The 11,863-nt window shown below is 40.9% G+C and overlaps 1 protein-coding gene across 1 annotated transcript; it reads left to right on the forward strand.

The window, feature by feature from the left end:
- Nucleotides 1–1,334: 1,334 nt before the first annotated feature.
- Nucleotides 1,335–4,044, forward strand: LOC119733665 (protein starmaker-like). The gene is made up of 2 exons (XM_038207062.1): nt 1,335–1,369; nt 1,818–4,044. Exons 1-2 carry the CDS (start codon nt 1,335–1,337, stop codon nt 4,042–4,044), a joined length of 2,262 nt encoding a protein of 753 aa, XP_038062990.1.
- Nucleotides 4,045–11,863: the final 7,819 nt, after the last annotated feature.

Below are 11,863 nucleotides of genomic sequence, written 5' to 3' on the forward strand. Positions count from 1 at the left end.
AATAAACTGCACAAGCTTAGCTTATCTCACTGAAAACACTTCATTCAAAAAGGAACTAAGAGTAAATTCAAATCATTGTAAATTATAAATTGTTTATAGGGTGTAGTAATAACTATATCACCTCCATGTGTCTTAAAGAATTGAAAGTGGTCACTGAGCTAAACATTATAAAAAGTGCATATAAACTTGCACCCCCCCCCCCCAAAAAAAAACCCATTGCATTTATCAATTGAAAATCTGAGGGAAATTTACAGCCGTATTTCAGTCCTGGAGTACAATGTTACTTAATTTTCACCCCAAATTGTGCAAGATGTCAAAATAATTATTGAAACATTAAAATAACGATGTTTATCATACCTTTTGTGGGTTTTAAAATATCCATATGCTTCGTCCCTAAACCCACAAACTAATGACCGTTTTGTATTTCAACATAGGCCTAAGCAGGCTTTTTATGTAAAGGTATAGTGTTACAACTTTAAAGCTAATCCGTCTTCCTTTTGGAATTCATGTAGGTGCAATATTAGTTGCCTTGTTCGGCTTTGTCTTAACCGACCATTCAACCACCGGAATAACGAGGCTTTTGTAATATCAGAGTTAAATTAAAAAAAGAGGATCAAATTTTGCATTTTGATGCGTTGTCTGTTACCGTTATTGGTTTACTTTTGGTTTAATGGGTCCACCGGACATCTTTCGTTATTGTTTAACAAAAAAATAATGAGTTGTGCACAAGATGTGTCTCTCTTGGGAAACGTTTTGTGCACCTGTCTTTCTTAAACGAATTTCGCATTAATTTTGATTAATCGCATAGAAATATGAACATCATGCTTTTTGGGAACACTGAGTGCGCCGGCACTGTGATGTAATTTCAGGAAAGTACTGTTCAGTTTTTGGTTTTTCCGTGTTAAAGTTTTGAACCAAAAGTTTACTTGCTGAATTGTAAAACAAAAAAAGGTAAAACCACTTTGTTCGTGACTGACTGCCGTGTCCCGACAGAACAAGGGCAACAACTCTGTCAACCTACAGTATCTACATTTGAGTTTCTGTATTTGCTCATGGAAATGGAAATGCGCATTTAGTACAAACCTAAAATTTTACTTTGGACCTCATTTAAAGTCTGATTTATGAGACATGATTAACGGGGTGAAAGTTTGATTGCTTTTTAGTCATCCAGAACAGCCTCAGAAAGGCCAAAAAAGCAGAGCTTCATTACTTTCCGTCTCGCAACGGTCCTTTCCTTTTTTTCTGCAAAATTTATGATGAAGATTCGTCTGTTGACCTTCCTGCCTGGGTCGGAAATTGCGCGGTGTATTAATTTCAAATGTTTCAAAAACACCATGGCGAGAATCTTGAACGTCAGTCTGAACGGGAGGTAGTTAGCTCAAAAATTATTAGACTTGATAAGCTGGAGTCTACAATGCTTTTCTGTTTGTATTAATAATTTACTTTTCTTATCGTTCTTGTTTTTTTATGTTCAGGTTTCTTCACTGCTCAGAAAACAAGCGTTATTCGAAGGAAAATGGCGAAATTACGTAGCGTAGACACACTCTTTGGATGTTTACAAAAGTTCCCCGATTTAAAAAAATTGATCTTGCTGGCTACAGAGGAACAACGTGTGTATTGGGTGATGTTGCACGTTCAATGAAACTGAAAAACAATATCAAGAACAGGAAGTGGTTGTATAACCAATGGCATAGAAACAGACATGGATTGAGAGATAGAGTTATACAAAGAAAGGAAAACTGTGCCAGAAGAGGAAAAAATGAAAATGCGGGCGACGAAGATATTCCTTTTCATTATGCGTCTCCCTCTCACTCAAGTGACGAAGCAGACAAAGATGCCCCTTCTCCTGAAACCAAACACTATGTGTCTTCCTCTCACTCAAGTGACGAAGCAGACAAAGATGCCCCTTCTCCTGAAACCAAACATAATGCGTCTCCCTCTCACTCAAGTGACGAAGCAGACAAAGATGCCCCTTCTCCTGAAACCAAACACTATGTGTCTTCCTCTCACTCAAGTGACGAAGCAGACAAAGATGCCCCTTCTCCTGAAACCAAACATAATGCGTCTCCCTCTCACTCAAGTGACGAAGCAGACAAAGATGCCCCTTCTCCTGAAACCAAACACTATGCGTCTACCTCTCACTCAAGTGACGAAGCAGACAAAGATGCCCCTTCTCCTGAAACCAAACACTATGCGTCTCCCTCTCACTCAAGTGACGAAACAGACAAAGATGCCCCTTCTCCAGAAACCAAACACTATGCGTCTCCCTCTCACTCAAGTGACGAAGCAGACAAAGATGCCCCTTCTCCTGAAACCAAACACTATGCGTCTCCCTCTCACTCAAGTGACGAAACAGACAAAGATTCCCCTTCTCCTGAAACCAAACACTATGCGTCTCCCTCTCACTCAAGTGACGAAGCAGACAAAGATACCCCTTCTCCTGAAACCAAACACTATGCGTCTCCCTCTCACTCAAGTGACGAAGCAGACAAAGATGCCCCTTCTCCAGAAACCAAACACTATGCGTCTCACTCAAGTGATGCAGCAGACAAGAATACCAAGCACTATGTATCTGACTCTGACAGGAGTGAAGAAGATCAAGTTGACACGCCTCCACAAATAAAACACTATGTTTCTGACTCTGATGGGAGTGAAGGAGATATAGTTGACGGGAGTGACGAAGATCAAGTTGACCTGTCTGCACAAACAAAACACTATGTTTCGGCCTCTGATGGGAGTAAAGGAGATAAATTGGAACCGTCTTCAACAGCAAAACAATATGTTTCTGACTCTGACAGGGGTGAAGGTCAAGCTGGCTCGTCTTTGCAAACAAAATACTATATTTCTGATACTGACGAGAGTGAAGGAGATCAAGTTGACCCTTATTCACAAGCAAAAAACTATGTTTCCGACTCTGACGGGAGTGAAGAAGATCAAGTTGAGCCGTCTTCACAGGGCAAACAATATGTTTCTGACTCTGATGGGAGTGAAGGAGATCAAGTTGACGGGAGTGAAGAAGATCACAGTGAGCCGTCTTCACAAGCCAAACAATATGTTTCTGACTCTGACGGGAGTGAGGGAGATCAAGTTGACGGGAGTGAAGAAGATCACAGTGAGCCGTCTTCACAAGCCAAACAATATGTTTCTGACTCTGACGGGAGTGAGGGAGATCAAGTTGAGCCGTCTCCACAGGGCAAACAATATGTTTCTGACTCTGATGGGAGTGAAGAAGATCAAGTTGAGCCGTCTCCACAGGGCAAACAATATGTTTCTGACTCTGACGGGAGTGAGGGAGATCAAGTTGACGGGAGTGAATGTGATCAAGTTGAGCCGTCTTCACAGGGCAAACAATATGTTTCTGACTCTGACGGGAGTGAGGGAGATCAAGTTGACGGGAGTGAAGAAGATCAAGTTGAGCCGTCTTCACAGGGCAAACAATATGTTTCTGACTCTGATGGGAGTGAAGGAGATCAAGTTGACGGGAGTGAAGAAGATCACAGTGAGCCGTCTTCACAAGCCAAACAATATGTTTCTGACTCTGACGGGAGTGAGGGAGATCAAGTTGACGGGAGTGAAGAAGATCAAGTTGAGCCGTCTTCACAAGCCAAACAATATGTTTCTGACTCTGACGGGAGTGAGGGAGATCAAGTTGCCGGGAGAGAAGAAGATCAAGTTGACCTGTCTCAACCAGCCAATACATGTATCTATGAAACTGACTGTGACGATAGTGATGCAGAAGGTCAAGTTGACCCTTCTCCTCCAACCAAACAGCATGTACCTGACGCCGATGAGAATGAAGATATGCCCAGTTTGCATTGCATTTGCAGACAACCCAATGATGGCAGACCGTATGTTCAGTGCAATAATTGCATGAAATGGTATCATTTCGAGTGTGTTAACTTCATCAATGATGGTAGCAATGAAGACCTGCCATATTACTGTCCTGTATGCCACAACAAACAAGGTGAAACACTGTCTCATGATGAGGCTGGATTTAATGATGACGATGACCTGCGAGATGAATTCAGGCCCTGCACGCACTGATCAGAAAACAAACAACTTAAGGAACATGAACACCAGTGAGTTGTCAGAGGAAGCGGACCTGAATAGCTCTCAAACAGAGATTCCGCAGCAAAACAAGCCAAAGAAATGTTCCTTTTCCATTACTAAGGAGGAATGGTCAGCAATTAAACCTACTCGGAAAATGCTTCGCCTCATGAACAACTGGACTGAATTAATGGCGGACAAATTCAAAGTCTGGAATAAGAGTTGCGTCCTTGCATTCAAATATAACCGTTGCAAACGACCAGACAGCAGGAAACGACGGGGTCCTTATGTGAAATTTGTTGGAGTGTGCAAGTTTACCAGTTGCTGCAAGTATGTTTTCACAATAAGGAACAAACCTACCAAAAGACAACAACGCATCAAAGTGAATGTTCTGCGTAAGGGTGACATTAATCACAAAAACAGCATGGGGAAAAAACGACACGTGAAAGGTGAACGGAGGAGAGTCGTTGGACAAGAACTGGAAACAGAAGGTGTGACAAATTGGTTCTACAGGACAATCTCTAACATGACAAGTGAAGAGAAAAAAGCAGGCAACCTGACAGCGTGCTCATCTTTAGATGTGTTACGAAAGGTCATCTCTGAAAAGAAAGGTTTTTCAAACCTCCATGTTAACGCACTTCAGGAGATAATGCTACTGCAAGAGATCTACCGAGAAGTACATCCTGCTTGCCATTTCACTGATGGTGGTTTCATCCAGTACTTCTCTGCCAGGCCGTTCAAGGTACATTTACTCTTAGATGAACAAATAGAGTTTTACCTTGACGAACTGAAGAAAGGACCCATGGTCTTGTACTTTGATGCTACCAGTTCAGTGGTGAAGAAAATTCCAGGTCAAGACAAGAGGATTTGTTATTACGCTCTTGTTGCCCAAAACCCATTAGTTGGGAGAGCGGCGATTCCCGTTGCTGAAATGCTGTCAACTGATCAACATGCGTCTGAAATCCAGCATTTCATTGGCAGGTTCAAAAATGCCATAACGAAGACAAGGTCTCTTCCAGCAGTCATCCCCAGAAGAGTTGAGGTGGACTTCTCATGGGCACTGATTCAATCTGTGCTTGGTGCATTTAATGCGGAGGACTGCAAGTCGTATCTGAGGAGGACGTTTAATCTGGTCCACGGCAAATGTGCTGCAACAGATGTGAAAGGATACACATACCCACACATCTGTGCAGCCCATATCTTGAAGGATGTTTCCCAGAGGCTGAAGGAATTGTCCACAGACAAAGGCAAGAGACAATTTATCCTCTACTGCTTTGCCTTGCTGCAAATCGAATGAAGTTTCCTTCGGGCCAAGGAAACCTTCAGACACATGTGCATTTTGTTGAACTCACGGCTTACAAGCACAAGCGTGAATTCGTCTCTACAAGCACTACAAGACCTGATATCTAGAAATAGCGCAGGTACTGTTCTTGAAGAGTTGGGCGTTGAAGACAGTGACAATCAAAAAAGCACAATTGATCAGGAGGAAGGTTTTTTCTCGCGCTCCTCTACCATCAGAGACAGCTCTCCCTGGCACAAGGAGTTTGAAGGTATTGCGACTGCAGTAAATGAGTTAATAGGTGGTTCTGAGGAAGAAGGTGTTGATGAAGAAGGTGACGATGATTTCACTGGAGATACGGCTTCACCAAATACGTATTTCACACCCGGCGCCATCAAACGCATCACAGACGGGTTTCTACATGTATATCCTCTCTGGGGTGCTCTACTTTTTGGAGATCTCCGTCGGTACTGCCCTGAAACAGTCGGTATTGAACCACCAAGCATCAACAGAGCAACGAATAGCATCGTTGAAAACTGGTTCGGAATTGTGAAAAAAAGATTTCTGTCCTGGGCGTCGTGTTCGTCTCACGGCTGGTCACTTCATACGCAAATCCTTCACGAATGTAAGTGGACGACTAGGTGAAACTGAAATGCGACCCTGTCGAAAACGGAAACGAAAAGATACTGACAACCCGGAGGAAGTATCGTCACCGACACCACGAACTGACACCCGGTGGTCAGCGTTGCAGAAATAGAAATCGGAGAAAAACGCTTTTAAAGGTTTGACACGAATTTACTCAGTAAAATATTCCATCTATCTTAGAGGTTTTAGTATCACTCAACGTAAAAATGCTTTCACTACTCACTTATAAACGTTATATTGTAAAGATCTGCTTAGTTCATTAGCAATTAAAAGATTAAGATGGGTGTCAGTTCGTGAAAACCAAAATTTACGTGTTTTCGGAGAGTGCGCGTATGCAATAGCGTTAGTGAGTGTCAGTTCGTGAAACCCAAAATTGACCAATTTTGGGAGAGTGCGCGCACACACTGCGCATACGTGCGCGCACTCTCCCAGAACGCGTCAATTTTGGTTTTCACGAACTGACACTCACTAACGCTATTGCATGCGCGCACTCTCCGGAAACACGTACATTTTGGTTTTCACGAACTGACACCCTGTGCAGTGTCACTTCGTGGTGACCAAAAATACCAGAATTGACAAATTTCTTGAAAATTCATTAGTAAAATTCGCTTATTTTAGATGATTTCAGCAATTTTAACCTCGTCATGTTAAACTTCATGATACAAACTGCTAATATGTGCAAAAAAAGAAAATTTTAATTTTAATTTTTTTTTGTACACATGTGATGCAGAGGGTGTCAGTTCGTGGTGTCGGTGACGGTATGGAAGAGACCACAAAACGGAAAGTCGAAAACGGAAACGAAAAGATACTGACAACCCGGAGGAAGTATGGAAGAGACCACAAAAGAAAAGATCAAAATCAAAATACTTCACAAGCCCTATCAAGATGCCAACACCAAAGAAACCTAAAGAGCAGTCAAAAACACCATCAACATCGAAAACTGGAAAAACGAAAGTGACACATGGGTGCAGACAGCCAAAAACAGCACAAGCCGAGGAGTCTGACTCGTGTCATCAAAAACATCGTAGAAGCCAAACAAGGCAAGAATCTCCAATGTCTAATGCGGCGTCCAAACAAGAATCACCAGAGAAACGAGAAGCGGAAGCAACAACGTCGCAAAGAGCAACGTCATCACACCAAAAGTCTCCTGCATCATCAAGATCAACTAAATCAGGCAGAATTACTCCCTTCCCACTATGGGGAGGTAAAGCCAAGTACATGGGAAAACTAATTTACCTGCACATCACCTGCACCATTGACAACTTGTTACTCATGCTATCACGCATGATAGATGACTTTCCAAAGTTGAGGAGGGTTCTTAATCAGAGCAATCATGACTTCTGCAGGCAGATACTTGCGATTTGCAACTACTGTTCCCTTGGTCAGTGGGACTATGCAAAGATTGTGTGGCTCCACAAGATTTGCAACATGGAGATACAAAATCACATGCACCAATCTTGGAACACGTATATACGGGTCTGAATTTGACATGTTTGTTAAGTTTATGGCAGTGTTCCACAGCAACCAGCGAACGGTGACGTGTTCTAACCCAAAGTGCGTGCGGCAGAAGACAACAGTCAATGCAGACATCCACCTAAGGTAGGCTTACAATGTTATACAATGTGTCGATAAAACACTGTTTGTATGAAAACATTTCATCCATCTGTAATGGGTCAATATTAATTTCAGCACTGTTCAAACTGCTCCATATGAAATGGTAGTCCATTAGTTTTTTCTTGGCAGGCCCCTGCATTTATCTTATTTGAATCTGTCCAGGCGTAGATGAACCAGCTCCCTTCAATACATGGGTCAAAAGCTCTTTTGTCAAGTAATAGCTGAATAAGCGATGAGTAATACGCTGCCGGGAAAATGCAGTCGCTGTGGGCATTTGTTTAAAAAGTGACATGTTGGAGATACTAATGGTGCCTAAAGTGGTACATAATCACTACAGAGATTTGGTTCATTATCACAATGCCAACACCTACTTCTCTACCTGATTCGGCGTTGAAAATGAGTCCAATATCTAATAAACTGCCGTTTTCAGACGGAGCCCTTTCAACAGGGCTCAAACACATTTTAAGAGAGATATGTATTTTCTAACTATTGTTTATGAATCTGTTTTTTTTTACTTTCCTAATTGGCAGTGCTCCACCACTGGTTAATATTGGTACCCTCCAAGATGCTCTCCAGTTTTGGCTAGCCCCCTATATTAATCCTCGATGTGGATAACCTACTGATGAAGCCGAAAGGTATGCAAATATAATACATTTACGAACCATGGTCAGACTAGTGAACATTGGGACAGCCGATAAATGAAGGGTACAACATTGGGATTTTTTGGTGTCCCTGTTCCACCTAATAACTTTTCTCTCGCAAATATCATTGTAATTGACTTCATACTTTTTAATTGTTTTGTCCGTACTTTGATTTCCGTAATCATTACTTGAGATGGATCGGACGGCATTGAAAAAAGGGTCCTGAAATAAAAATCTTCACGGACATGAAAAAGTGGACTAATTTATGGACTGACCACTTGGCCTTAATGCTAATAATAGATCTTTTTATTGTTTGTAAACATTGGCAACATTTTCATGGGCAGCACAAGCGCAAAACTTTAAGTCGTGGTTGGCAAAATAATTTCTACAAAAACATTCGATATTTAAAAGGGGAGAAAATAATGTTCTGAAAGTATTTTGTGGCGTTTGTTCAATACATTGTGTAACTGAATTATATACTTCTAATCAATTAAAATCTTATTCAATTTTGCAGTGGTCGGCCTTCCATAGTTTGGCAAAAATGAAATGTGCCAGTCAGCAAAAAGTCAAACATTTTTTTTCCAAAGTACATGTACATCTAAACAAAGTCCAAAACAACAGCTCAATGGCAGTGGAAAAATTAAATGGTCAAAATCCAAGAATTTAATGCAAAAAAGTCACTTTACATTCCAAATATAGCCAATATCACGCAACGATTACTTACCCCATTGAAACATTTTGAACTTCGTTTAAATGCCGACGTCTTTCATGTGACACGCGACGCCTGCCGTCCACTCGTGACGCGGGAAGTGCACTTGCAAACAAAACTCAATTAAAAAGTAATAATATTTCTAAACATAGGCTAACTGTCTTGCTGAGATTTCTATGTGTACAAACATATGGCTGCAGTAAGATGGGGGTTTGTTATCATTTTCAATTAAGCATGCAACGCGTCCTTTCTTTCTGTCTATTTATAGCACCTGCTCAGGAAGGAAAAGGTGGAGTCCTCGTACTTTCCAAAACTTCGATGGTAAACCACCACTGCTGTTCATCAGTCCGTCTATCTTTTCGCTCCAATATCGTGGGGATGTGACTTTGATGTACCAGCATACAGTCTTGATATATAAAGAGAGGTAAACATTGCATAGATCAATCAAGGGCAAACGTAAAGTCTTGGCGAATTTTTGTATCGCACCATAATTACATTTCATTGTAACGTTTACATAATATTGTCTTTACTAACTTTTAATATGGACATAATTGCTTCACCATAATTGCAGTGAAATTGGATAACACCCATTAAAATTAAATGACAATTACACCATTAAGCACAACCAAAAATAATTGTGCCCAAAATTGGAGTTTTACGGACATGAAAATGGACCACTAGCCTTACACGCACTATATATGAAGTGTACATTTTAGAAGCGTACGGTTGAAATTGAAGGTACAAAACGTTAATACTTTTATACGCAACGGATAGGTGAAATCTATCGTTAAAGTGTTACGATCCATATTTACACGTTTCATTTTACGCTGATACAGTGATAGTCCAACAGGCCTACACTCGAATTTCAAGTCCGAGTCAAATTCAGACAGAAAAGTCACACTCCGGCCTCAAGCCACGTTATCACTCATAATCTTTTCATTGCAGATATACGCTTTATGGCATGACGATCCATACTGAAGATCACTTCCACTGTTGCTTCAGAGACGGCGTGGATTCTTGGGTTTGTTTTGATGGGTTGAAGGGTGTCCTGTTCGACCGTCATCAGTCGCCAACTATCCGACGAGGCCAGTCCATCGGGTATCTGATTTACATCCGGGAATGTCTTACAGTGTGAAGTCTGGAAACAGTGCTAATTCTGCGACTAGCCATGTCACTCTCATTAACGTCACGCAGCTATAGCTGTTCCGTGAGTAGGGCTTATAGAGATAGCTATACCGTCATGTAGTCAACGTCAGTCCACCATTGCATTCATTGGCTAATTGGAATGATAATGCGGGTAGTAGTAGGCCTACAGCAACTGATGCATTTTATATCAGATCTCGTCGTGATTTGCCAAAGGTTTAGTATTTTTTGTTTAACCTTTCAACACATTGCCCTATCGATATACCACTTGATCAAAACGATCGGATATATTCCGTTGAAAATGAAACTTCCTAGCCTTCACTGCACACTATGTACCGCCGTTTATCATTCTTTATAGAAAGAATAGCATACTTATAGGTAGATATTAACAATGGAAACATGTAACTATTGTATGAAGTACAATGTAGTATGAATGTGGACAGTACTTCAAGACTGCATGAGGATTGAGGCAACAATACCACTTTTGTTTCATGTTACTTTTTAAAGTGTTGTTTAAGACTGATATATAAGAAGTACCGCGGAGTGGGTTGAGATTGCACCAAAGATTAAAAAAAAATGAAAAATGAAAAAACAAAAAAGCAGTTAACAGAGATTTCTGTCCTTCTAATTTGGTATAAATAACTAGGCCTATATATGCATCCTTCCCCGTTACAAGGGGCGGTTATTTTGGGGAGATGATATTTGTTAACGATACTGTAGTAAAAATGGAGATATCTTTTTCCTTCAAACAAATACTAAAAACTACTTAGATCAGGTCAGACCCATTTTTTCTTGTTCCTAAGGTCCTCATGCATCCATCTGATATTTTACCAGTTGCCCGATCCAAGGCGTCCGTTATGCTTAAAGTGGGCTTCTTAGGGCGCGGCGATTACCTGTTAGAAAAACAAGATTGCATTAATATCGTTGCAGATAACAACATTTTCAAAAATTACCCCTTGGACCGGATCAGGCCCATTGGTTTTTGGTTCCTCAGGTCCTCCTTCATCCCTCCAAATCCTTCATACTGAAACGGGGCTTCTTTGGGAGCGGCGATTACGCGCACAAACATATGACCAAATTTGCATTTAACAACGTCGCTGCTCAGTGATAATCAATTGTGCTTATACAAAACGCCTTGGACCAGGTCAGGCCCATTATTCTGTTGTTCCTGTACTACCTCCAGCCTTGCCCGGTCGAAGGTTTTATTTTAAAGTGGTGCTTAGTTTGGGGCGGGATTTATCAGTAAACTATGTTACACACTTGGAGGATGAAATGTGTACAAATATAATATGGCAGTTTTATGATCACTGTTATTTCTGGGATACAAATTAATATAACACCTTGGACCAAGGTTAGACCCATTAATTAATTTGTTGCTCTTTGGGTCCTCTAACACTCCGTTCTACATCTGGCCTTGTCCTATCCAAGTGGTCTTTCATACTTAAAAGGAAACGTTCAATGGGACATTTAAGACTTTTCTTGCCATGTTACTATGACTTTCCACCTCCTTTGTAGCAGTAACAGGGCAAAATTTCAACATTTAAGTTATGCTCATGAAAATGTCCATATTCATGAGCCAAAGCGTCATGTCATTTAGGTAGAACAGTAGTGTCGCTATAGCTTTGAGGACAAATATTACACTTTTCTTAGAGTAACTTTTTACTAGTTTATCATGTTGAACAGCTTGTTTGGACAATAGTAGTGGCCAAAATTTCTTCGAATTGTTTTTATGGGTAATTTTGAAGGACTTAGTCCCTAATTATTGTAATATTCATACGCACTTTT

The sequence above is a fragment of the Patiria miniata genome, unplaced genomic scaffold (assembly GCF_015706575.1).
Source record: "Patiria miniata isolate m_02_andy unplaced genomic scaffold, ASM1570657v1 HiC_scaffold_26, whole genome shotgun sequence".
NCBI lineage: Eukaryota > Metazoa > Echinodermata > Asteroidea > Valvatida > Asterinidae > Patiria > Patiria miniata.

Excerpts from the sequence above, each read along its gene's own strand:
- LOC119733665 (XM_038207062.1), top strand. The coding sequence starts at position 1,335 with ATGGCGAGAATCTTGAACGTCAGTCTGAACGGGAG. Across the intron at positions 1,370-1,817 it reads AACGTCAGTCTGAACGGGAG|TGACGAAGCAGACAAAGATG; the intron begins GTAGTTAGCTCA and ends CTCTCACTCAAG.